This window comes from Marmota flaviventris, chromosome 10 (assembly GCF_047511675.1).
Source record: "Marmota flaviventris isolate mMarFla1 chromosome 10, mMarFla1.hap1, whole genome shotgun sequence".
Classification (NCBI taxonomy): Eukaryota; Metazoa; Chordata; class Mammalia; order Rodentia; family Sciuridae; genus Marmota; species Marmota flaviventris.
Genome location: NC_092507.1, coordinates 75,805,518 through 75,833,022, shown reverse-complemented (window position 1 = coordinate 75,833,022; position 27,505 = coordinate 75,805,518). Strand labels below are relative to the sequence as shown.

The 27,505-nt window shown below is 37.9% G+C and overlaps 1 protein-coding gene across 2 annotated transcripts; it reads left to right on the top strand.

Moving 5' to 3' along the window:
* The first annotated feature begins 3,516 nt into the window (after positions 1 to 3,516).
* Gbp6 (guanylate binding protein family member 6) lies at positions 3,517 to 23,361 on the top strand. Of its 2 annotated transcripts, XM_071618027.1 has the most exons (12): positions 3,517 to 3,654; positions 3,735 to 3,824; positions 7,486 to 7,699; positions 8,485 to 8,612; positions 13,381 to 13,490; positions 13,666 to 13,862; positions 15,974 to 16,219; positions 16,904 to 17,184; positions 17,962 to 18,174; positions 19,431 to 19,533; positions 19,879 to 20,072; positions 21,405 to 23,361. In XM_071618027.1, the coding sequence occupies exons 3-12, from the start codon at positions 7,510 to 7,512 to the stop codon at positions 21,627 to 21,629; spliced, it is 1,887 nt and encodes a 628-aa protein (XP_071474128.1). In that variant the 5' UTR covers positions 3,517 to 3,654; positions 3,735 to 3,824; positions 7,486 to 7,509; the 3' UTR covers positions 21,630 to 23,361. The 2 variants fall into 2 exon arrangements, with proteins under 2 accessions (XP_071474128.1, XP_027790876.3); XM_027935075.3 differs by having other exon boundaries at positions 3,517 to 3,824.
* Positions 23,362 to 27,505: the final 4,144 nt, after the last annotated feature.

Here is a 27,505-nt window from a genome sequence, read left to right as displayed (position 1 = left end):
TCATCAACAGTAAACAGGGGTGTCAGGCATTTCCAGCTCACTCAGTAGGCTGTATTTTGACCCATACTTCAGCCAACCATCCAAACAAACTATTAGTACTTTTTGTAACACTGCAAACTGCTACATTAAATTTATAATATCTGTTTAATCCATCAGTTCAGGCTGGTCTAATTTTATGTTCCTTCCACAATTATTCCACACTCTTAAAATACGTTCCCACACATGTTCCCCAGATCTTTGTATGAATTAGAAAATTCAAGAAGTTCCTTTGGAGTGTAGTGCACCTCCTCATTGGTCACTGTGTACATCACTTCTAGGGGCCTGCTTAGATTTGGTTCTAATTATAGGCTTAGATAAGGCAGAAGTGGGTGGTGAGGGAGGGTCCTGAGGAGCATCAGTATTTTCATGCTCAACAACTGAATCATGGAAGGCCATTGGTGTTTTTACAGGCAAAGCAGGATTAATTCCCTTTAGGGGAGGTGGAGAGGTCAATGCCACAGAGGGTAGGAGTAAGGGTGACACTGCCATCACTAAGAGACTCAACTCCTTCTGGCAAAATAAACTCATCAGAATGTAGGAGTTCAGTGTCTCCAGACTCTTCATTGTCCTCCTGTGTGTTTCCACCCCAATTTACAGAATCCCATTCTTTTCCAAGCTGTGTCCTCACTCTAACTACAGACATGTTTTGAGGCTGAGAGTTAAACTTGCATCTTAATTCTGTCAATTTCAGGAGAAGGGTTTGTATCTGGTTTTCAGCAACCTCTGTCCTACAAGAGACATCTCAGAGACTACAAGAGAGAACATTCTTCTTCAGAGCACACTAAGAAGATTTTAGACTGGTCATGTGGGTCTGGAACTATTCCTTTTCCTTTGTTACTTTGCTGAGTGAAGCCAGAGCAATGATCCAAAATTGTTACATTCCTCAGTTTTCCAGAAATGTTCAAAAGTATCATGTATAGAGTCACTAAACTCCTTGCCTCTTACAAGTATCGAATTAGGAGCACTGGATGCATTTAGTTAATGAATCTCTTTAAACAGTTCCCACATGGGTCATGGCCCTCCATGCTGCCAGCAGGAAAGAATTTAGGAACTTTAGGCCTACTTAATTTAGAGAGCCAACTCTAGAAACCATAAAACCAACTAAGGAAATTTATCCTTATAATTCTGTTTGCTAGAACCACCTCTGGCATTAAAATCTATGTAAGTTAGGATTCTGTAGAGAAGCAGGACCAATAGGAGATTGTATGTGTATATATATATATAATATGTGTATATATATATTTGATAACTAATAGAATAGTCAAATTAGGCCACCATATTTCTTCTGTCCTCACTTTATTTTCTATTCTTAATATCTGGTCACTCCACATCTTGTGTTTATTCTCAAACTCATTGTAGCATGGTAGACATTTATAGTATTCCACTGTGTCCCACCTCATATATCTTTCTGCTTTTTTTTCTCTGGCTTTTTTTCTCCAGTGAGTGTGTGAAAACCTGCCCATTTGCACAAGCACAAGCTATAAGTTTAGAGGGATAAAAGACCTCTGGGGCAATTTTAAACCAATGGGAACTGTATGAAGTTGGATAAATAGATACTTCACATTGTCCTTCAGAGACACTTTGCATTTCTCTGTCTACTCTCCTTTTTCCTCTTTCTCCATTCCTCTGTCTTCTGTCATTACACACCAAATAAACAACATGCATTCAAATTTCTTTTTCTTCAAGAGAGAACACAAATAAAAACACATTATCCCCATAGGAGCTTAAGACTTTATACCTCATCCATCATTTCATTGAAACTTTAAAGAATCTGCATAGTAGCCAATGTGTACATTAGAAAATGTAAAAAGGCATATGGTATCATTGTGTGCAAATGATATATTTCCGTACATGAATTTCTACTTCATTATAATTTATATTTTAATTATAAAGTTCTATATTAATAATAACATATCATAAATTCCATGTTGATTGATATCAGCTAATCATTTTTCATAGCAAAATCCAGCATTCACATCACTGAATAAGTTATGATTTTGAGTCACCACAGGGTGGCAGTGCCTGCAAACTTTTCTCTCGGGTGTAGCACGTGATAACATGTCTGGCCACTGTGTCATTCCTTAATTTGTGGTTCAAGTCTATAGGCTATGTCTAGAAAATGAAGGCGGATTCACCCCTACAAAGTCTGTCTTTATGACCTTCATTTTTGCTTTTTGCCCACCCTACTAGGCTGCCTGGAGTCACCATGCCATGCACCCCAATATTAAGCTTCCTTGCTCATAGGAGTCTGCAAATGTGGACAGTTGCCCTCCAACCAAACCAGACTCTTCTGCAGTATAACTGACTATACTCCTTCAGCACCTGTTCATCTTTGGCTTATCTCAGAGCTGTGGGCTGTGCTATGTTGTTGTTGGGAGTTGTACAATTAGTTGTGCAGACCTGTGAATGCACGGCTCAGACAGTCAGGCAAGAGTTCACACAGATGAAAATCAAGAGCTGCATGGATGAAAATCAGATAGATAGAGGAAACACTCTTTTTCCTACTTAAAAACAAACAAACAAACAAACAAACAAACAAACAAAAAACCCAAACCAAAACAAAGAATTTTGCATGCTCCTTGACTCAAATGACCCTAAAAGTAGACACTCAGAATTTGATTGTGAAATTAGTCTACTAACCTGTAAGACAATGATACTTGAAGTGTGATGACTCTCTGCATGTTGTAGCATTCATTTACCTAAACTGAGGGTCAGCAAACTAGGCACAAGTACCAAATCTGCCCTCTGCCTACCTCTGTAAATAAAGTTGTATAGGAACACAGTCACACCCTGTCATTTACATATTGCCCATAGATGCTGGAGATGAATAGTTGCAACACATACCCTATGGTCTAAATAATTACTATTTGTCCTTTTAATGAAAAATCTTTGCATAGAAAAGGAGGGTGGGGGTGGTGAAGGAGAGGTGGAAGGAGAATACCCTCTGCCCTCACACAGCCCAGCCTTCTCATGCATGTCCCTCCCCTCTTCCCCCACACTTCACCCTTTATCTTCCTACCATGGGAAGAGGTAACTGATTAGTCTCTTTGCTGCACAAACATGCACAAATTCTAAAATGCTTTAGAAACCCTGCCAATTGGCTACATGTCTGTAGAAAGGGAACCCCTGTGTTAGGAAGGGCTATGTATTGGGGAAGCGTGAGAATACTAAAAAAAAAATGTCAATAATGAATATTTCTGGATAATAAAATAAAGGATTACTTATTTCTATCTTCATTCTCTATTTTATTATAAAATGATAACGTATACTATGTTCAAAAACATTAAAAACTCTTCAGTAGCAAAACAGGGATTTCCACTAAGAGCAAAATGCTTGAACTAGTTTTGATTTATATAACTTTGCTTACATTTGCAACACCGATTTTCTCTCTCTCATAAGAGAAACATAAGCCAACTGGAGCAATGTATCTAAAAGGGAGCCTGTGAAAGCCTTCCAAGAGGAGGGAGAAAAAAGAAACTTGGCAGGACTGTGTTGGCGGAGATGTCACTAGGAGTGTTTGGCTTTTCTTTCTGTCCTTTTATCTCTACACCAAACATCTGTATCTGAGTGTTGGTCTGATTTTTCAGACATGTGTTTGTTAGGTTTAGCAATGCTGTGAGTTACTTTTAATTTCAGTTTGTCTGCAGTATTCTATTCGTGGAAAGGGCTAACTTAGTTTTGGTTTTACTTTTCAGCTTATATAAAGGAGAGACAGAAGAGGAAGAAGGCAGATGACTGGAAAGGAAAGTTCAAGGAAGCTGAGGAGCTGTAGTTCAGTGGGGCAGGTATGTTGTTCCTCCTCCCCCTCCTCCTCCTCCCCCTCGCCCCCTCCTCCTCCTCCTTCCCCTCCTCCTCCTCCCAACTCCCCCTCCTTCTTCCTCTTCTTCTTTTTACATGCCACTTAGTCTTACTTTTGACTTGATTTCCAGTTCAAAGTGGCAATTGGAGGACGGCCAGGAAGGGAGGGTAGCCCATTATTGAGCCTGCAGGGGTCTTTCCCTGGCTTTAGTTCTGGGGAAGCTCAGCTTCTCCCTTTGACCAATGACAGCTTCGAGGTAACAGCCAGACACACAGAAGCCCTTGGTCCCTGAATTCCCTGCATCTTCAACTCAAGGCAGAAGCTAGGGGAGTGGAAAGAGCCCTGAATGGGAGCCCATCTGCCATCTGCTGGCCTCTTTCAGTTCCCTTCCCAGTTCTGGAATATGCAGAAGGAGAGGCTCCCTGCCTAGGAACTTAAGGCAACTATAATCCAGAGACTTCTCTTTTTATCTTTCTGGTAGTCACACTTAAGATATCTTTAGAATGAGAACTATTCCCATGTAGAAACAAATTTATTTACTGTAGTGCTGATCTTTGTTGTTCAAAGTAACTGTACAGGCAAGATGCTGTGTGTGTGCGTGTGAGTGTGATGTTTGTTTCTCACAGGGACATCAGAGTCACCTGTAGCACTTGTTAAAAATCTACATTTTAATAATCCCTTAGGGTGATTCTTATGTACACTGAAGTTTGAAACCATTCCTCAATAGGATCAAAAGAATAATCATTAATTTGAATTTAAAATGCTCAGCAGTTCATTCATAGCTAACCAGAGATATTTCTAAAGTTGTCTGCAGTAACAGCCATATCATGCTAGACCTGTGACTGCAGAGAGGGGGCCCTCCCAATTCGAAGAATTATAACAATTCCAGGAATCACAACATTGATGTTCTTCATGTTGAAGAACCAGATAAGAGGAACAGCATGTTTGAACTTGATTAATGTTCTGTTCCTGTGAAAAATTAACAGTGTGCAGATTTTGTTGAGACATATGATCTAATGGACCGATTTGCTTAGTATGGTTATTATAACTTAATTTCCATTAATTCAAGAAACATTTACTGAATTCTGCATTGGATGTATGCTATTCTAAGATATAAACTTCTGCTGTTTCACTTAGTTGTCGGAACACCCTTCAGGTTGGACCCATAGTTTTACTATTAACTCTGTAATTACCCAACTTAGACTTTGCTAGAGGAAACCCCTGGTTTAAGTGAATTCATGTGAATCTTAGAGCTATTTTTAAAAATTAGTTCATTTCAGATATACATAATATTGAAGTTCTTTTTTAAAAAAATATTTATTTTTTGGTTGTAGGTGGACACAATACCTTTATTTTATTTTTATGCGATGCTGAGGATTGAATCCAATGCCTCAGGCATGCTAGGCAAGCACTCTACCACTGAGCCACAACCCTAGCCCTGGAGTTCTTTTTGACATAATTATACAAGCATGGAATAAACTTTGCTCCAATTCAGTTCCCATATTTATCCTTTGCCTCTCCTTCTCCCCACCCTCTTCTCTTTACCCTACTGATCTTTCTTCTATTTATTTATGGGTTTAAAAAAACAGTGCTTTATGGATATATATATATATATATATATATATATATATATATATATGAAAGAATATATATAATAAAAATTATATTAATATTTAATATATAAATTGTATAATATACAATAAAGATACAAAATTATTTACATATAAATAATTTATATTCATAAATTTATATGCATAAATTATTTAAACATATAAAGGTAAAATTCACTGTGGTATATTCATATATATACATAGGAAAGTATGGTCAGATTAATTTCACTGTTCCTCCCTTTTCCTATTCCTCCTCCTTCTCCCTCAATCTCTTTCTTTTACTTCACTGAACTCTCTTCAATTTTCATGGTATTCCCCTATCTCTTTTTCTTTTCTTTTCCCTTATTTTCATCTAGTTTCTGCATATGAGAGAAAACATTCAATCTTTGACCTTCTAGGGCTGGTTAATATGACTGACTTATGTGATATTCTCCAGTTCCATCCATTTACCAGTAAATGCTATAAACTCATTCTTGTTTATGCTGGGATTACAGGCCTGAGCTACCACACCTGGCTCTATATTGTGGTTTGATTTGCATTTCCTTAATATTAAAGCAAGATTAAAGTGGAGATTTGGCCTGAAAAATTTCTGAGCAAACAAAGCCAACTAGATGTTAAAAATAATATTATCCTTGTGAAAGCTTCAAATCTAAACAAAACAAACTTGGGTCATTTGGGTAAATGCTTATGTAAAATGGAATGAAAACCTAACCTCAGTTACTCATAAGTAGCCAATTAACATATGATTATGTGACTAATACTTGTTACATGTTAACCCATAAAAGGCAAATTTGTAACTACCACTAATCAGTTATTCCTCATGCTTCTACATTTTTCTAATAAATACTTGATTCTGAGGCTTTGTTATCAGAACACAAACACTAAAACAAACAGTCTTCAATCTGGATATTTCCCCAAACACAAACTGATCTTATTCAAATGAACTCTAAAATTTTATTATATCTCCAAATTTCCTTTTACACTAGTTATTAGTGGAGTTGAGCCTGTCTCAATGTGCTTATGGTCACTTGCGTATCTTCTTTGGAGAAATGTCTATTTCAGTCATTTGCTCACTTTTAAATTGGGTTTTCTGTTCTTGTTGATGAGCTGTAGGAGGTCTTCGTAGAGTCTGGAGATTAATCCTTAATCAGACAAATGATTTGCAAATATTTTTCACCCATTTTGTGTGAGTTTTCTTTTGCTCCATTGATAGCATCCTTTGTGCATAACAGTTTTCAATTTTAAAGAAGTATAGTTTATCTGTTTCTCATTTATTTCCTGTGCTTTGGTATCATATCCAAGAATTCATGGTTATCTGAAATCCAAGTTAGGAAAAAACAAACTAGAAAAGTAGGCCCCAGTCAGGTTAGCCTATTGCTAATAAGATCTGCTCCTTTCCCTCCAGTTCAAAGTGTGGGGAGGATTCAGGATCAGACCTTCAGAATAAGACTGTGATGTCCTGGGGAGTGGCTAGGGAAAGGGCAAGCAAAGACATAGAATTTCCTTCTATTTTGAATGTGGCTTTGCACACAGTTTCTTTGAATGGTTTTCAGAATTCTTATAAGATTATTTTAGCTTCTTTTTTTTTTTTTTTACATCTCCATGGAAGGAACAAGAGCTTAAAGCTTCCTAGTCTGCCATTCTGCTCAATTGTCTAGGTTTTTAATCCTGTCTCTGTGACATATTCACTCAGCATTTGTGAAGCTTATTTATCTCATTTGCAAAGTGGGCTGAATAATCTCTAACTTGCAGGTACATAAATTGTTTATTACAGTTTTTAGCATATTTTAGACCCTCAGTAACATTACATGGGTTTTATTATTACTTGTAGAAAAATTTCAGAGAAGATAACACCTTATGTTTCATCAAAAACATTAGAGATTTGGGAGAATGATGAAGGCAACCTTGTGGAGTCTGCTCTTGTTCAGTTATGTGTAGTCCCAAACAAAGTACAGATGGCTCATCAGTCCCAAGTTGATGGGTGGTTGGATAACTCTGAGACAGACAATGACTTTGTAATCTTATTTCTACTTGGAGGCTGTTCCAGGTTAGCAGGTTGCTATGGCATCTGGACCAAAAATGTCAGCCCCCATTTGTCTGGTGGAAAATAACAATGAGCAGCTGATGGTGAACCAGCAGGCTCTAAGAATTCTTGAGAAGATTTCTCAGCCAGTCATAGTGGTGGCCATTGTTGGACTGTACCGTACAGGAAAATCCTACTTGATGAACCGTCTGGCAGGACAGAACTGCGGTGAGTGGTGTCCTGGGCAGGGCCAGTTGCTTGTCTCCAACTGAATCTCAGCTTCTTAGTGATGATCCTCATTCAAGGGAGGACCCAACTTTTCTCAGTAAAGGAACTTTCTCATTCTAATTCTCATGGCCAAATTACTACTTTACTGTAATCTTTCCCCATATTCTTTTCTTTATTCTGATTAAGGAAAATCTCTCCTACTGGTGCTCACAGTTGTATCTTTTCTAACATCCACATCTTTTCTAACACTTCCATAAATGTTTCTTCTGTCTTATATAAAATATTTTTCCCCTCTACGTAATATTTCATCAACATGTAAAAATCTTTGAATATCTGTCATCTTAAAAATCCTTCTTGGACTTCACTTCCTATTGCAACTACTCTTTTTCTGTTTTGCTTTTTCTTTCACTTGTTTTTCAATGCAAAAAATAGTATTCCAACTTCCTTTTTTCATTTTTTTTGTTCTTACATCTATCTTTAATCTGCAGATCTCTGGGCTTCACCATTTCTTTTAAATGCTTCCTACTAGTGACCTCCATTTTGTCTAGTTCATGAATGCCTCTTTGTCTTCATCTAGAACCCTCAAGTGGCATCATTCTCAGATTAATGACTGATCCTCTGCTCCTTAAAATAGATGACTTGCAAAGTAAGGCATTCTTGAGGAAGTAGAGATTCCACCATCTTGGCTGTTGGGGTACACACAATCCAAGATCCCAGGCTCTGTGGGTTCTAGGCTGCTTAGGAGTTCTGCTCTCAGCATATGTTGTTCTCCCCTTCCCTTGCAGGCTTTCCTTTGGGCTCCACAGTGCAATCTGAAACCAAGGGCATCTGGATGTGGTGTGTGCCCCACCCCATCAAGCCAAATCACACCCTGGTTCTTCTGGACACTGAGGGCCTGGGCGATGTGGAAAAGGTGAGGGAGGGAGTCTCAGATCCTTTGTATGCTGAATTTTCTCCTTATGGCTTTATGACCCTTTACAATTTAACTGCTTTGATCTACCACCTGGAAACAGACCTATAGTGAATAAGGCAAACTGGTAGTCTAAATCTTACCTCCAGCTCAGATAAGATAGAGGTATGATGAATAGAATGTTTTATTTCTTGATGGTTAGCAGTACCACCCTTTATCATTGAGGAGTTCTGCTTCCTCAAATGTGGAAGTTTTTGAACATTATAGAAGCAGCCGAGGCAAGTATGGGAAGCAATTTTATTTTAAAAAATAGTAACACAGACTTCTCCTAGGAGAAGGGGGCCATAGCTGGTATCCTGGTATCCCAAGAAGTGACAGCATCTTGCCCCTTTTATACATTTTAGATTTTCTTTGTTCTCATGACCTCTTCCCCCTTATCTCTCTCCTTCCTGCCCAAGAGATCTAGGTGGAATGGTAAAAAAGGTGAGAAGCAGGTGGGTTGGAACGGCAAAGGTGGAGTGATCTGGGCAGGAAGGGAATGGGCAGCCTGGGAGGCATTAATTAGCAGTTTCCTGTCTGCTCACTGGAAGCTTCCTTAACAACCTTTTGGGAGGGGCAGTACAGGCAGGTGGTCTTGGTGCTCAAAGGGCTCTGGAGGCATTAACATTCCAATCTCCAGGGGCAGTCTCTAACTTCCTGGATCCAAATTGGCCTCCATTTTCTCAATCTGACCAAACCACCTATCTACACTAACTGCCTATCTTTAATTTTGCTTCAGTAGGATGAATGCTTTGATTCAATATAATAAAAAATTATTGAGTAGCTAAGTTCTAGCCTTCTAGGCTCAGTAGATTGGCATTACTGACCAAGTAAAGGCTCTGTCCTCAAAAAATTACCTGCAGCCCCATTGAGGAGACCACACCTATGCTTCAGGTTAAATACAAGGCCTGGGAAAGAAGCAGGTTGGAGAGAGGAAGGTCCCATGCTGCAGTGTAGTGCCTGACCCCTGTCAGTTCCATGGGGAAATCTGTGGCTGGGTTGGCCCTTTGGAAGGATCCTGTGTTGAGACAAGGAAGTTGGGGCTTGATCCCTGGTGCTGATCAGTCCTTGGAGGTCTGGAAGCCTTTCTCATTGAGTGCTGACCTCTGAGGGCTGCCATCCATTAGCACTTCCAATAGCTTGACAACTGATGCACATAGCACATCCCAACTTGATCAAATAGTTAAGTGTAAGGGGAGCTTGATAGGAGGGTGAAGAGGTATCAGCCTCATCCCTGTGGATGAGGAAAGCCTCCTGATCTACCTTTCAAACTACAAACATTCTGGAAGTCTTTGAGAAATCTATGACTGCTGGTTCTATCAAAGCATATTTTTTACTTATAATACACATTTTAAGATGGATTTTTGATATTGTAGCTTTCTAACAATAGGTAAACTGAGTGATCTTTTTTTTTTTTGACACAATACATTTATTTGATTTATTTTTATGTAGTGCTGAGGATCAGACCCAGTGCCTCACACATGTTAGGCAAGCACTCTACCACTGAGCTACAGTCCCAGCCTGTGATCTGTCCTTTATTTTGAGACTTATTTGAGAAAAGCATCTAAATTTCTATGCTCTCTTTTTTTGCATAAGGATTTAGATATTCTGTGCTTACTTTTTGTCAACTTCTTTGAAATATAATTAACAAATAAAATTGTATGCATTTAAGGTGCACAAGTTGATGTTTTGATTTACTTTGTGAAATGATCGGTACAAACAAATTAATACATGTATTAATTTTTAGTTTTCTTTTTGCTTTTATAGTGAGAACACTTAAGAGAACTTCTTAGCAAAATTCAAGTATACAATACAGTGTTAACTAGAGTCACCATGCTATACCTTAGAACTCTAGAAATTATTTATTTTGTATAACTGAAACTCTGTACTTTTTGACCAGTATCTCCCTGTTTCTCCCATTCCCCAGATCCCAGAACACATCATCCCATTTTCTGCTGCTATGGGTTTGACTATTGGACCACTTTACATCCCATACCTGAATGAGATAATGTAGTATTTTTCTTTTTGTACCTGGCATACTTCACTTAGCATAATGCCCTCAATTTTCATTCATGTTTTGCAAATGGCACAATTTCCTTTGTTCTTTTAGGTTTGAGTACTCATACTCCACACTTTCTTTACCCATTTATTCCTTGGTAAACATCTATATCTAGGCTGTTGTGAAATAATGCTGTAATAAATATGGAAGGGCAGGTATCTCTCTGAGATACTGATATTACTTCCTTTGGCTCTCGAGAAGTGATATTGCTGGATCATATGGTACTTCTATTTTTTGAGGAATTTCCAGAATGTTTTCCATAACGGCTATACCAATTTACATTCCAATCAACGGCATACAAGTGTTTTTTTTTTTTTTCTATATCCTCATCAACACATGTCATCTTTTGTCTTTTTGTTCATAGCCATCCTAATTGTTGTGATAGCTCATTGTGATTTTGACTTTCATTTCCCTGATAATTAGTGATGTTGAATTTCTTTTCATGAACCCATTGGCAATTTGTATATTAACTTTTTGCTCATATTTTGGGGGTTGCTTGATTTACTGTTGAGTTTTATGAATTTCTTATATACTTTGAATATTAACCCCTTATCAGATATGGTTTGCTAATATTTTTATTCCATTCTGTAGTTTCCTTTTTACCTGGCTGATTGTTTTTCTTGCTTGCAAGAAGGTTTTTAGTTGGATGCTCTCCCACTTGTCTAATTTTGCTTTTGTTGTCTGTACTTTTGGTGTCATTTCCACAAAAACCAAGGCTAAACCAATGTTAAAAAGCTTTTGCCTGTTTTCTTCTTGAAATTTCAGGACACATGGTCATTTTTTTCCTACTATCTAACTGAAATTTTGTGTTTTGTTTCTCTATGACCCTTTCCCTGCCTTTGAACCACCCTTTCAACAACCATTCCATTCTCTACTTGTATGGATGCAACTTCTCTAAGTTCCACACAAGTGCGGTTAGGTGGTATTTGCCTGTTTGTGCCTCTCTTCATTTCACTTTCGCTTAAAGTCCTGCAGGTTCATGTATGTTGTTGCAAATGACAAGATTTCCTCGCTTTTATGGATGTGTGGTATTCTGGTGTGTGCATTTCCCACATTTTCTGCATCCATTTATCCATTGATGAACACTTGGTTTGATTCCATGCCTCAACTTCATTTCCTTTGGATATACACACAGTAGTACATCCACTTTCAGTGCTTACATGCAAGTCTCAAATCTATTTTGAGTTCAATTTTAATCACGCTTTTGGCTATGGATATCCAATTCTTCTGACATCACTTGTTAACAAAGCCATTCTGTCCCTATTGTGTGTTCTTGGCACTGTTGTCCAAGCTGAGTTGACTATTAAAGCATGGATTTATTTCTGGGTGTTCTTCAGTTCCATGGGTCTAGATGCCTGCTTTTACAACATTACCATACTGCTCTGATCACTGTAGCTTTGTAACATTTTAAATCAGGAAGTGTGATACCTTAACCTTTGTTCTTCTTGCTCAAGATTGGTTTGGTTATTCAGTATCCTTTGTGGTCCTGTATAGATTTTAGAATTTCTCTTTTTGTTTACTTAAAAATGTCATTGTCATAGAGAGTTGAAAGCCATCTATCAAACAATGGTATGTGCTTATCTAAATGGATTTTCATTTGCCACAAGTCCTAGTTCTAAAAACATTGAATACTTTTTAATATTAGAGTTTTGGGGAAATAAGGAAATGAATTTAAGGGTGGGGAGCCACCCTTAAATTGCTATATAGAATATCATAGGCCTTGCTCTCTAGGAACAAGCTTTATATACTCTTTATATTAGAAGTAATTTCTAGATTTAATTTAGACAAATACTACAATTTATAGAAACAAATTAGCCTGACCTTTCATGTCCTTCATCAACCTGTGTCAGCGCTCATGATCCAGCATTGTTTCCTGCTCTTACTTGCTTCTCAGTCAAACAAAATAACTATTTTCACTGCAAAGACTCCTACAATCTCTAGTTTTGTTTCTGTGGATCTTTCTACTTGTAGGATCATCTTTATTTGTTCTGTCAACCTTCTGCCAACTCTTTAATGGTCAGCTCATGATCTCTAGGAAGGCTTCATACATGTTTTTCTCCAACTTTCTTGATTGTTCTTTCTTGATTGACATGTACTTCTTAATTTAATATAACAGCTATGGATTTCACTACTTATATAAATTACTAAGATCCAAATTTTTATAGATATTATTATCTGTGTTGTATTTATTATTGTGAATATCTTCATTGCTTTGAATTAGTCATCTCAAAGTAACTTGTTATTGTTAAATTTGTTTTTCTAAATCTAAGATCAGTGGGATCAGTAGCCATCTATGCCCAACTATCCCTACTCTGATATTTATATGTTTTATATGGTCTATGGTCAATAAATATAGAGAGAATGAGGAAATGCTAACATCAATGATTGAATGAATATCCTATTGAGAACCCAATAGAGTACAAGTTTATGTATGTATATTATCTTATTTCATCTCATTGAGAAAAATAAAGCTATGTAAGATGAGAATCATCATATGAAGAAATTAAGATTCTAAGAAACCTTATAATTGTCAAAGCTGTTATTTGTTCAGGTCTTTCTTCATTGCATATGAATTCCTATTAGTAAACCCATAAAGAAAGACTGACAGAATAAAGGTCTGAATGAATTTTTAAGATATAACTCCTAAGTTCCTTGCTGTAATGTGATTTCTAGGGTGACCCTAAGAATGACTCCTGGATCTTTGCCCTGGCCGTGCTTCTCAGCAGCACCTTTGTCTACAACAGCATGGGCACCATCAATCAGCAGGCCCTGGACCAGCTGCAGTATCCTTCCAGGAACTCAACCACCTTGTCATTGAGTTTAGGGGAATGAATATTGAGTCATTATCTTTTGTAGTTTCTGGTGAAGCAGTGAGCACCTATGGCAAAAGAGGCCGTTTATTAGAACTTTTTAATAGGGAAACACGGAAATGATGTTTTTTCCTCAGCCAAGACCTAGTTATGTGACAGAGCTGACAGAATTAATCAGGGCAAAGTCCTCCTCAGAGCCTGATGAAATAGAAGATTGCACAGAGTTTGTGAGTTTCTTTCCAGACTTTGTCTGGACTGTCAGGGATTTCACCCTGGAGCTGAAGTTTAATGGTGAGGACATCACAGAAGACCAGTACTTGGAGAATGCCTTGAAGCTGATTAAAGGTACCAGAGTGTGGCTCAGGAGTGGGTGGGATCACTGAAAACTGCCCATCATTTCTTGGGTTCCATTAGTATTTGAGACTGAACTGAGGTCTGCAGCAATGGTGAGTGGAGTATAGGTTGAAGAGCTCCAGGAACTGATGTTTACTTAAGAAATATAAGGCCTAAAATACAATGAAATTATTCAAAACCAAATTCTTTTAAACAATTTTTACTTTAGTTTCCTGATTACAATGGAGGCTAAAACTTTCTAGTGACCAGACACTTCTGTATCCTCTTTGGCATCTGCTTTCCTCTGTTTAGGAGAACGAATGGCCTCAAAATTGTTAGACATGAAATTATAATCAAATACATGAAAAAATATGTATTTCACAGAGATAATTCTTATAATTTTAAAATACTAGTGTATTTATTTCATTCATATGAATACCTTTGTGATCCAGGTGTGGCATCTGTAATTCTTGGCACTTGGACCAGAAAGAAGACACACAAATAGTAATAATGGAGCAATATCAGAAATAACATTAGGAATACTGAGAACAATACCATAATTCATTAAGGAAAACTACTTCCGTGCTAAAAAGAATTCATTTTTTTAAAAGCCAAATAAACAGAAAGAATGAAATAGTTGTTACCAGGGGTGGGGAGGAAATGGGAAATGTAGGTCAAACATTAAAGTACAGAGCAGCAGAATCTCAAGTTCAAGCTTAATGAGACCTGTCTCAAAATAAAAAAATAAAAAAGGCTGTGGATATAGCTCAGTGGTAGTGGCCCCTGCCTAGAGCAGCAGGATCTCAAGTTTGAGGCCAATTTGGGCAACTTAGCAAGATCCTATCTTAAAATGAAAACTAAAAAGGTTTGGGTATGTAACTCCCTGGAACGGCCCTGAGTTCACTTGCCAGTACTCCCTTTCCACTCTCATACCTTTGTGTTCTAAATAGGCCTGAAGAAGCATGTATCTTTTCTATTTATTCCTTTCCAATATTTATTATGATTATAAGAACACTCATTTTACTTGTATATGGTGGCTTTCTCTTAATTCCAACACATTTACTCATGGTATTATTTTAAAAAATTATATTAATTGGTTTACATATTGCTTATATGTAAATTATTTACATGGGTGCATACCTAAAAAAATCTTGTGAGAATACCAATTCTGATTTATTCTTTTGTGCTTTCATTTTTCTCTCTATGGTTTCTCAAAACATTAATTGAAAAATTGGTAGGCAGAAAAGCAAATAGTCAAATCAAATATACACCTCTGTCTCAAATTTTAAAAATCACATTTTGTTTACTTTTGGTCTTTGGAAATGTTTGCTACAAATAGCTAACATTGTGTGAAAGTTATTTTAAAAAAACAAACTACATTGTTATATTACATCCCAATATTATGGGATATATACAGATAGTAAGGTGATTAGTAAAGTAAAGCTGATAATCCATCTATCATCTCAGTTAGTTGATTTGATTTAATAACAATCCCAAATATAGTAGTTTTGTTACCCATAGTCCTCATGTTGGACATTAGATCCCTAAACTTCTGCTTCCTACATATCTGTTACTTTAATGTTTGACCTACATTTCCCATTTCCTCCCCACCCCTGGTAACAACTATTTCATTCTTTCTGTTTATTTGGCTTTTAAAAAAATGAATTCTTTTTAGCATGGAAGTAGTTTTCCTTAATGAATTATGGTATTGTTCTCAGTATTCCTAATGTTATTTCTGATATTGCTCCATTATCACTATTTGTGTGTCTTCTTTCTGGTCCCACAGCTCAATTTTTGCAAGGGATTGAGTGGACCAGAGATTTATGTTTAACCTTTCATTCATTCAGTGAACATATAATAAATAACAACTCTATATACTGGTACCATGTTCAGATCTGGGGATATCAGTCTAGATATTTTTTTTCTGCTAGGATCTAAATCTCTTGTCAGAGTTACATCATTGGCACAAGTTTGGTGTGCAAAGAAGTATTGAATGTTAATGTTAAAACAGTTCTTTAACAGTATATATTAACTGCAAAGATACAACAACCCCTGTCAAAAAATCTTTAGTTCCCAGTCCTAAGACAATTTCTACTGTATTCTCTGTTTTTTCCATCCCTCAGGGAATGGCTCCAGAGTTGCAATGTTCAATCAGCCCAGGGAATGCATCAGGAATTTCTTTCCAAAACGGAAGTGTTTTGTCTTTGACCGGCCAACAAATAACAAAGAACACCTAGCCCATATTGAGAGCGTCTCAGAAGACCAACTGGATCCTAAATTCCAGGAACAAACAAATAGTTTCAGTTCTTACATCTTTACCCAGGCAAAGATCAAGACACTCAGAGAGGGGATTGTGGTTACTGGCAATCGTGAGTCTTTTCATATTTCTGTGTTGACTAATACATGTTGAATATACTATATAATGTGTTTCCATTAGTTTTGTTTGATAATTGGAGAAATACGCACAATTTTAAATCAGGTTACTTTTAGGGTTTACAGACCTTCTGTAAAATTGTGCACTTTGTTACTGGTGTCTTGGCTTCCACATATCTGAAAAATCCTCCATTGATAATAAAAATCACTAATAGTGTATAAAAACAGATACTATTTTTTTTTAGGGGAATTCTTATATGTTAAGTGTTGTTTGTAAGGAGAATATGATGTGTATTTTGGAAACTTATAGTAGCTCATATATAAATGCTGGCCTGTAAACACCTAAAAATCCTTTCAAAGTTTTGGCAATAAATATAATCTGATATACCTTTCCTCATTGGTCAACCTATGTAATGTGTTTTCCTTTGACTTTTAATTGAGACGTTGTGTTTTCATATACACTTAATATATTACAGGGAGGTGGATAGTTAACATTTTAAATACTGTGGCCTAGAGAACCATAAAACTGAGGTCAATAGTAACACCAGAGTGATGATAGTAGAAAGAGGTAGGCATGTGTGTTTTTATGTGTATGAGGTTTTAGAAATATTGTCTTAGAATCTTGGATCTTATTGAGTTATAGATTCTAATTTATCCCCTAAAATTTCTGGCTTCCTCAGGCCTGGGGACTCTGGTGGTGACCTATGTAGACACCATCGCTAGTGGATCAGTGCCTTGTTTGGAGAATGCGGTGACCACTCTGGCCCAGCGTGAGAATTCAGCAGCCCTGCAGAAGGCAGCCGACCACTACAGTGAGCAGATGGCCCAGCGGGTGCAGTTCCCCACAGACACACTCCAGGAGCTGCTGGAGGTGCACGCAGCCTGTGAGAAGGAAGCCATCACAGTCTTCATGGAGCACTCCTTCAAGGATGAAAATCAGGAGTTCCAAAAGGAACTGGCGGTAATTGTCTCAGTTATTACCTTTTCTGGTAGTTCCCTTGAAAATGAAGCCTACAGGTGCCTTTATGGACCTCAGGGTTCCTCTCTCTAATTCAAGGATAAAGCACTTTGGATTCTCATGAGGAATACAGTTCCCAAAGACCATATATCCCTCTTTGCCCCCTCCCCCAAACTTGGGGCACATTATCCAGAAATCTCTCAGATGACTGAAGGAAAACCAGAATAGATATCTTCCATAACAATCTGATGACTGAAGTCAAGTCTGTATCAATATCCCCCTGAATGCTTCTAATGAACACTGAAAAATCCTTCTATGGGTGACAAGCCAGCCTAGAACACCTGCAAGTCAACCCCATACTGTTTCTTCTTCTGTGCACACTCTCCTTTCCTTAGGAACCAAAGTTTCTTTCACCAGACCCTCTTTCCACGTTGCTGTTCATCTTATGTTATTCCTTGTTTCATTGCATCATTGAAGATCGAATCACAGCACTCCACAGCTGGCAAGACACCATGGAGCTTCTGGAATACAATCCCTTCATCACACAGATGAGCATTTTGAGGCCCAGGAAGTTTAAGAAATTTTCCTGTAGACTTGCATAGGATCTTCAGGGATGTAATGAGTCAAGTTTTGTGATTTCTGATTCATCCCAAGTCTTATTCCACTTGAATGCTTTTCTCATCATCAATATAGTTAGATTGACCCTTCTATAAGGTTCTTTGGAGTTTTATCTTTTTCATTCCTATCTTCCAGTAACATGTGTCTATAATTCCATTGCAGAAAATAATAGAGGAGAAGAAGAACTATTTCTTGCTGAAGAATGAGGAGACTTCTGAAAAATACTGCCAGGCTGAACTGAATCGGCTTTCAAAGACCCTAATGGAAAGCATTTCTGCAGGAACTTTCTCTGTTCCTGGAGGCCACAAGCTCTACATGAAAGCAAGAGAAAATGTTGAACAGAACTATTTGCAAGTGCCCAGGAAAGGAGTCAAGGTGAGGAGTATGGGGACATGGGGTAGCTTAGAGAACAGTCAAGGGATCTCTTAAATCTACTTGTGAGTGATAAGAAAGCATGATACCTCTATCTCCCTCCCTCTTCCCCAGAGCTGGAGATGGAAACCCAGGGCTTTGTGCTATCTAGACAAGTGCTCTACCACTGAGCTACTCCCTGACCCCACTTAGTCTTTGAATGCTTCCTATTTATTATATTTACCTGAGAGTGGAAGTATTCATTTCCAAAGGTATTATGGATTTCAGAAATTCAGCAAAGACAGAAAGAACTTATGAATTTCATCATCCACATTATTTGAAATGTGCCAAGTGCTGATGATTCCCAAGGTTCAGTCAGAACCTTTGCTCTCAGGGCTTATCAAGGTAAGAAAGAGTCAACTAAATGGACATATTGAGTGATATCACTTATTGATATCACTTATGAGCCAGGGACAACAGGCTACATAGGTGGTGGCAGGAAACACAATAATGGCACAATTAACATTTCATATTCTATTGACTATAGACATGGTGATATGCTTTTTCCCGAGAACTTTTAATAATTTAGTTTCCCAAACAACTCTATGTAATACCTCTCCTCATGTGAACATTTTATACATCTGAACTGAGAGGCCCAGACAGATTTAATAACTGGTCCAAAGTTATACCCAGCCAGTGGTGGGAGAAAGCAGCAGCATAGACCAGAGGCAGCATTTCACATTGGAAAACAAACACGTGAAAGCATTAGAGATTATAATTTGTACAATTTCACCTCATTTAGACTAGGTGGAGCCTAGAGCAGGTGGAGGGAAAAAGCATTGGGAGAAGGGGAGGAGGGGGCAGGAAGAGGAGATATGGAGGGTCTCAGGTCACACTGAGGAGCTTGGTCACTTAGAAGGGAATCACTGAAATTTCAACCATGAAGCCAAAATGATATGGACATGTGTGTTTTTTGTTTGTTTTATTTTATTCTATTTTTTGCTGAGGACTGGGGATTGAACCCAGGGGTGCCTAACGATCCTAAGTCACATCCCCAGCCCTTTTTATTTATTTTTACATTTTTGAGACAGGGTCTTGTGCAGTTGCTTAGGGCCTTGCTAAGTTTCTGAGGTTGGCTTTGAACTTGCAACCCTCCTTCCTCATCCTCCCAAGTTGCTGGGATTTATAAGTGTGCACCACTGCCTCTGGCTGATATATTGTTTTTACAGAAGTGGTCTTCCAATGAAATCTAAGTTTTTTGCTTCTTCTTGGTTCCACAGGCAGGCGAGGTCTTCCAGAGGTTTCTGCAGTCACAGACAGCAACAGAGAAGTCTATCCTGCAGGCAGATAAAGCCCTCAGTGATAAGGAGAAGGCCATTGCAGGTACAGGGACACGACTCCACTCTCAGGTGGTGGTTGGATTCCTGTAAAGCCCTCTGACAGGTCTGACAGGAAGACCTTCTCCAAACTGTGAGCTTTCCCTTCTCTGTGGAATGCATGCTCTGCTGAATGTGTGAGGAGCAAGGGGGAGTAGAGGTCAGACCTCAACCTGATGGGCAGGACCTTTCCTATCAGTGTCTGAAACTTGCACTTGATGGTGTGGACTTGTGTGAATTCTGTGGTTTCCTGCCTTGCCCTGCCTTTCAGATTTGGTTTGGTCTCTGAGCTCAGGAAATTATAGTATAGTTGTTGTTTCTTTCTTCCTTCTCTAAAACTTTCCTGTGACAGAGGAGCGGGCCAAGAAGGAGGCAGCTGAGAGGGAAGAGGAGCTTTCAAGACAGAAACTACAGGAACAACAGCAACAGATGGAGGCTCAAGAGAGGAGTTTCAAGGAAAACGTGGAGCAACTGAAAAAGAAGCTGGAGGAGGAGAGAGAAGAGCTCCTGAAAAACCAGAACACCATGTTGGAGCACCAGCTGAAGGTGGGTGATGCCCTGCTCAGTAGTTCTGATGGTCCTGGGGCCCCAGAAGGAATAGTGCAAATTACACTCAGCTCACAGAAGGAAGATAATCACCATGTGTTGCTTGTGATTTATTGCAAGCCCTGAATTCTCTTGTAAAAAGATATATTTTTTTAAATTGTATTCTATATTTAGACTCTGGAGAGTCATTTATAGTCCCTTAAATCTTTAGATTTTATACATGGTGTAAGCTGCTGTTTAAGGAGATTTTAAAATAATCTTATGACAGTGATATCTAGAGTGTGGGACATTCTATAGGGCAATTGTCTCAGTCTGAAACAAGTCAATGGATTAAAAAAAGGCAAGAAGGAGAAAGAGGAGGATAAGAAGGAAGAGAAGGAGAAGTCATGGCAGTTAGTAGTGAGGTGAACTTTTCTAGATTAAAAGATAGTTCAGACCTAATAACCAAATATATATAAACTTTTTTGGGACCCTGATTTGAACAAAACAACTTCCAGAATATTTGAAACAATCAAGAAAATTGGAAGCATTAGATAATGTGAAATAATTTTGATAAGTATGATAAAGCCCTTGTGTTTATATAAGACAAATATTAACATTGTTTAGAGATGCATAAAAGGGGTGTAGTGGTAAAATGATTGACTGTTAAGGTTTTATTTTCAAGTATTTGGTAAATGAATAAAAGGAATAAACAAACAAAAAAAATCTCATGAGGGCCTGATTAAGCAGACAGATTTTAACCAGTTGTAGTCAAGATGGGAACAGCAACTGGTTAGCATCACCAAGTCCCATGTTGTCTGGAGCCCTATTTCTACTCAAAGACCTTAAGGCAGATCTGCACTGACAGAAGTAGAAACCCAGGAAAGTGACAGCTTCTAAACTTGCTGCAGTTAAATCCAGATGTAAACAGCTGCACAGGGCATGAGAGGAAATCCCTCATTGTCCATTTGGAAATTATATGGTAATGGATTTCTGGATCAAATAATGTGTTCTCATCATTGCTATGTGATGGTGACCATGCCATCCCAGTGGGATTGAGAATCTGTTTATTCAGACCAATAGCATTTCTTGGCAAGAATATGAATTTGTTCTCACACCTTGGTTAGCACACAGCCAATCTGTAATGGTGGGTGAATATTAGTAAAGTGGGAAATGTTACTTCCTGGTAGTGTCTAGGTCTAGCTCAGATGATAGTCTTTGTTGCTAAATTAACCTACAGTAATTGAGAAAAAATTTTAGGGAGAAAATAAGACATGTTGACAAAGTTTTTTAAACAAAGTATAACTCAAAATTATAAAATATTTACACCCCTTTCAATTCTATTTATTTTAGGTTCAAAAGGATTTGCTTGAGGAAGGATTCAAGAGGAAATCTGAGGAAATGAATGCAACAATTAATCAACTGAGAAATATGATTGATAATACAAAGGAGAGTAAAATTCCCTGGATTTTTCAAGTATTGGAATCATTTGGCAATGGTCTAAATGCATTATTTTCTCTTGGTAGTTCTGTTGGTAAACTTGGAAAAGGACTTTGCTCACTGTTTAGAAAGAAGTAAGGAAAAATGTGGCTTGTGGTACATGCTTTGGCCTATTTTGGTGCTCAAGTTTTTCGTTTTAATTCTGCAAAGTTTTAAACATAAAAAGTGCTTGCTAGAAGATATCAGTGCATGACCTGCCTTAGATGGAACAAATGCTTGGAAACATTTACAGATAATGCTAGTTTTAGTAAACTCACATTTGCAATAGTTTACATACATAAGAGGTTCTTTAATGCATTGATTTTAATCAGAAAAGTTCGGAAACTATGTAAATGTCATCTACATAAAATTGGTACTATAAATTTTCATATGTGTCAATACTGGAATAGCCAGGAAACAAAATGCCTTGGAACTCTAGGTACCCTAATACAAAGGATCTTGAAGATAAATTGTTAGGTAAAAACAAAGTCCAAAATAGTATATATGGTTGACCACTATTAAAAGTGAAATTATCATCTGCAAATATACATTGTACAAATAAAATGTCTTTTGAAGTTTTAATGAGAAACTAATATCATTGGCTCCTTTTGGGGAGAAATGATTGGAATCAGAGGTTCAAGGGACACATACCATTCATTACCTACTCCATCTTTGGAAGATCATAAAGAAAGCTTGTATCTCATTCATTTTGAAAAAAATTATAAATTATAGTGATAGTGATAATAATGAAAGTAGATTTGACCATTATATGATGAAATGTCTTATTATTTCTGCAAATAACATCAGCCAGCTCAACTTTTATTCCATCCAAGCCATCATCCTATAGGATGGTGCTGCCTGTGCTTAGGGAGGGTCTTCACTTCAGTTTGATATCCCACATGCCAAACATTCCTAGACACACCCTTATTGACACACCCAGAAGCCTTTTAATCTTTGAGGTCTCTTAATCCAATCAAGTTGACAATTCAAATTAAGCATTACAAATATTGAGTAAATAATTGGACTAAGAATAAAATCTAAAACTCTAGTACATATACGAACAAATCTGAGCAAAATTCTTAAAACAAGTTGATAATGTAATAAAATTATCTTACAGACATCATTTCTTCTGAATCATAGAAATCTATATGAAAAGCTAACAAAATGATGACTATAGTGATGATTATAGCCAGAAATTCGACACTGACTTAAAGCTCACCTTTATGAGTTTGTGTTCTGATTTGTTTTACACATTCATAATTCAGAGAAAAAAAACTCATATTGAAAGGGTAAAGTTTCTAAGCTGCTTCTAAACTGCAAAGCCTGAGTTAAAATGTAAAAGACCGGGCATTGTAAAGTTTCTAAGCTGCAAGGCCTGAGTTAAAAAGTGAAGGACCAGGAATTGTTAAGTTCCTCTGCTACATCCAGAACCTGAAATTCCTGAGGCAGTTAAGACAACGCCCTACTGGCCATTTAGTTGATTAATAGCCTAGGGCTCTGTGCAGCTTGTCACGTAGGCATACAGGGCCCGAACCAATCAGTTTGAATGTAACCCCCTCCTTAGGAATGACCTATCACTCCAGCCTGCCCTGTTCCCACCAATGTATGTACTAATCAAGTCTAAGAATTGTTGTTTGACTTTCCTGCAGTGTATGGTGATTTGTTAAAGGAGACTGTGATGTATGTAAAGTCCCCGCCCTCCCCCCAAAAAAGTGTACTTAAGCATTGTTCAACCCTGGCTCTGGGCTCTGGGCTGCTCTCCCTTCTCGAGTGGGTACAGAGCCCCAGCATGCTGGAATCTCAATAAACTCCCTCCTGCTTATTGCATAAAGTCAGTCTCTTGGTGGTCTCTTCCTCTGGTGTTAGCTGGGCCCTTACAATATGAGATCCTGAGTGAGGTCAATACAAGTACTTTTAATCACAATTGCATCTGGTCAGTGAGTAAACAGGTAACTGCATTGACCCTAGCCATGTGCTGCTGGCACTAGGGAAGCCTTGGGAAGGTGCTGAGGGGAAAGTGGCTACATTTTTGTGTTCTTGTATGTCTCAGTTCAGAAATAAGACATCAAATGAATTATACCAACAGCAAGAATTTGAATTGCTCATAAGCATCGTAAAGGATTAGCACAGTGTGCAGGAGTCAGTGTAGAAAGAAAGTGTAGAACCAGTTGAGGCTAATCAGTTGGTGATCTTTCCATCAGGAAATGAGTTAAGATGAACTTTTACTGAGCACAAAATTAGGATTGAAATGAGGGATGTGAATTCCAGACATAAAAGGTCTGTGTGCAAATTCCTCAGTGAGGAAGAGCTTTATATGTTTGGCCCTGCAGGAAGGGCCAGATGGTGATGCTGAGACAGAGAGATGAGAAGAAGAGCAGGCAGGAGCCCAGCTGGGTAGGGTTTTGCAAGCCTTGACAGGAAGACTAGATTGATTCTTGCTGTAATGGGAGACTTACAAATTCATTCTTAAAGACTTTTAATAATGGTGACATGACTTAATTTGTGTTTTGACAACTCCCCATGACTAAGCAGGTAGAATGAATTGGAGATGGTAAAAAGTGATAGTTCCTGGCCATGCCATCAGTGCTTATAAAAATTCCACCAATTTAACTTATAAAATGACCTGCCTATTTGTAGAAACACTTGAAAGAGTAAAATGTCATATGCTTGTTCTTGAACAACAATAATGGGAAGTGCTGGAACTCTAAAACATGTTTTCCCCTTTTCTCCCTCCAAATTGCCCACAGAATTGATGCACAGAACCGTTCCCTGTGAGGACAAGAGGCAAGGTTTTACCCCTCCTCACTCCACCAAAACCTCAGGAGGCAAGGTGGCAGGAAAATAATTTTTATTCAAGCCTAGTTTTGATGGAAGACAGAGGAAACCTTTTCATTTCAAATTATCATCTTCAGAAAACTCAAGGGAAAGGGAAGCTTTTATAAGAGAAGTGTTGGCAAAGTGGGACAAAAGGTAGTAATAGATTATAATAGTAATAGAATGTAGATTTAGCTAGGCAGTGTTATGGAACTGTTTCTGTTCTGAGTCTGAGGAGGCTGGCAAGTTAAAACAATTTGGAGCTTTAATTTTCAGTAAGATAAAGTTGCCCTTACATTCAGGGATATATATATATATATATATATATATATATATATATATATATATATATATATAATGAAAGCAGCCTGAATATGTTTTAATGGGCAAATATTATATTTGTTCATTTTCATGTAACAAGCCATTCAAGCTTACATAAACACATAGATGTAAAAAAATATTCTGTGACAAAAGGATTTTAAAGTGGAATGCATGTAAAAGACAAACTTGGTAATAAAAATGGGTAATAAACATATGAAAAGATGTTCAATTGTATTATTCATTAATACCATTATATGTTACCACTACACATCTGCTAATAAATATACAGCTGACTGCGAGGGCTCTCTCTCATCCAGCGAGGAGGTCCACAGAACAGGGTAGAGGAAAGTATGGCTGCGGAGTCACTAATCAAGACCTCTGGAGACCAAGCAGGAAGCAGGTCTGATTGTATCGCACAGTTACCATGTATAAATACTCAGGCAGTAGCTAAGCAGATTACAGGCAGCCACCAATGCAATGTCTGCTAACCATCCTTGCAGCGACCAATCCAGGAGTGGGTGGTGGAGCAAGCACAGGGACTGCAACACATGGCCTCATGCCCAGGGCTGTGCCTACAGGGTAAGTGGCCTGCTGCTCACACGCCTAGCATGAGGGGAGTGGCCTGCCACTAAGATGCCCTTAACGTATGCGATGTACACAGTACTCCATGCACTTGTCCCCACAGCTGACAATGTCAGGGTATGATGAACTTGTGGAGAACCTGGAATGCTCACACACTGCTAGTGCAAAGACTAGATAGCACAGCTCTGAAACTCTTTGGAGTATCTGCTTGTGCTGAACACATGCCTTTCCAAAGTGTATATATTAGAAGTATGTGCCTGCCTGTGAACTAACTAGAAAGTACAGGAATTTTCATAATAGTTTTTTTCCCTAATAATCCTCAAACACCAGATACTACTGAAATGTTTATCAGCACTTGCATGGATAAATATTATGATATACCCACAGATGGAGTACTTAATATCAATGGGGATAAGTGATTCTCTAGCCATGCACAAAAATGTAGAATAATTCACAAACAGAATATTGAAAAACCCTGAATAAAAAAGAGTACATAGTTAATTATTTTATTTAGATAAGGTGCTAAAGCAGGTAGTGCTGCACTCCCATCAAATCTCTCTAATTTGCATAAGCAGCAATAATGATAATAAATAGTCACATCATTATGTTGACTTGAGGTGATTGTGTTTATAAGGATTAAAGGTGAGAAAATGGAAAATAACAGTTCTGTGAGAAGATTCTTCATGCACTTTGGCTTTGAGTCATAATCTGTCATCTGTTGTAAGCAAGTTCATGTACACCTCAGGATGCACGAGGATCTTGTTAGATCTCTTTAATAATAAAAATTAATTAGTTCAATGATTCAATAATCAAGTTCTATCTCGTGCACTTCTTCAATTGTAGTGAGGCAATTTCATGCTCATGGTGTTCTGATACAATATTAAGACCCCTGCTTTGGACACTTCTCTTTTTTTTCCTTATTGAAATATTTGATTCTGTCAATTATAATTCTAAAAAAGTTGGCATTCATCTAATTCAAAGTGCATGTGCCTATTTTAAGTTTGTTACTAATGAAATCTTTTTTTTCCTTTAATTTTTATTGTTGGTTGTTCAAAACATTACATAGTTCTTGACATATCATATTTCACACTTTGATTCAAGTGGGTTATGAACTCCCATTTTTACCCCGCATACAGATTGCAGCTTCACATCGGTTACACATCCACTGTTTTACATATTGCTATACTAGTGTCTGTTGTATTCTGCTGCCTTTCCTATCCTCTACTATCCCCCATCCCCTCCCCTCCCATCTTCTCTGTCTACCCCATCTACTGTAATTCATTTCTCCCCCTTGTTTTTTTCCCCTTTCCCCTCACTTCCTCTTGTATGTAATTTTGTATAACCCTGAGGGTCTCCATCCATTTCCATGCAATTTCCCTTCTCTTTCCGTTTCCCTCCTACCTCTCACCCTGTTTAATGTTAATCTTCTTCTCATGCTCTTCCTCCCAACTCTGTTCTTAGTTCTCCTTATATCAAAGAAAACATTTGGCATTTGTTTTTTAGGGATTGGCTAGCTTCACTTAGCATAATCTGTTCTAATGCCATCCATTTCCCTGCAAATTCTATGATTTTGTCATTTTTTAATGCAGAGTAATACTCCATTGTGTATAAATGCCACATTTTTTTATCCATTTGTCTATTGAAGGGCATATAGGTTGGTCCCACAGTCTTGCTATTGTGAATTGTGCTGCTATGAACATCGATGTAGCAGTGTCCCTGTAGCATGCTCTTTTTAGGTCTTTAGGGAATAGACCGAGAAGGGGAATAGCTGGGTCAAATGGTGGTTCCATTCCCAGCTTTCCAAGAAATCTCCAAACTGCTTTCCAAATTGGCCGCACCAATTTGCAGTCCCACCAGCAATGTACAAGTGTACCCTTTTCCCCACATCCTCGCCAGCACTTGCTGTTTGACTTCCTAATGGCTGCCAATCTTACTGGAGTGAGATGGTATCTTAGGGTGGTTTTGATTTGCATTTCTCTGACTGCTAGAGATGGTGAGCATTTTTTCATGTACTTATTGATTGATTGTATGTCCTCCTCTGAGAAGTGTCTGTTCAGGTCCTTGGCCCATTGTTAATTGGGTTATTCGTTTTCTTATTGTTTAATTTTTTGAGTTCTTTGTATACTCTGGATATTAGGGCTCTATCTGAAGTGTGAGGAGTAAAGATTTGTTCTCAGGATGTAGGCTCCCTATTTACCTCTCTTATTGTTTCTTTTGCTGAGAAAAAACTTTTTAGTTTGAGTAAGTCCCATTTGTTG

What these genes read in the sequence shown, in the direction of transcription:
- Gbp6 (XM_071618027.1), top strand. Translation starts at nt 7,510, where the DNA reads ATGGCATCTGGACCAAAAATGTCAGCCCCCATTTGTCTGGTGGAAAAT. An exon ending in GCCTGGGCGATGTGGAAAAG is followed by an intron (nt 8,613 to 13,380) that starts GTGAGGGAGGGA and finishes TGTGATTTCTAG; the next exon opens with GGTGACCCTAAGAATGACTC. An exon ending in TGTTGGAGCACCAGCTGAAG is followed by an intron (nt 20,073 to 21,404) that starts GTGGGTGATGCC and finishes TATTTATTTTAG; the next exon opens with GTTCAAAAGGATTTGCTTGA.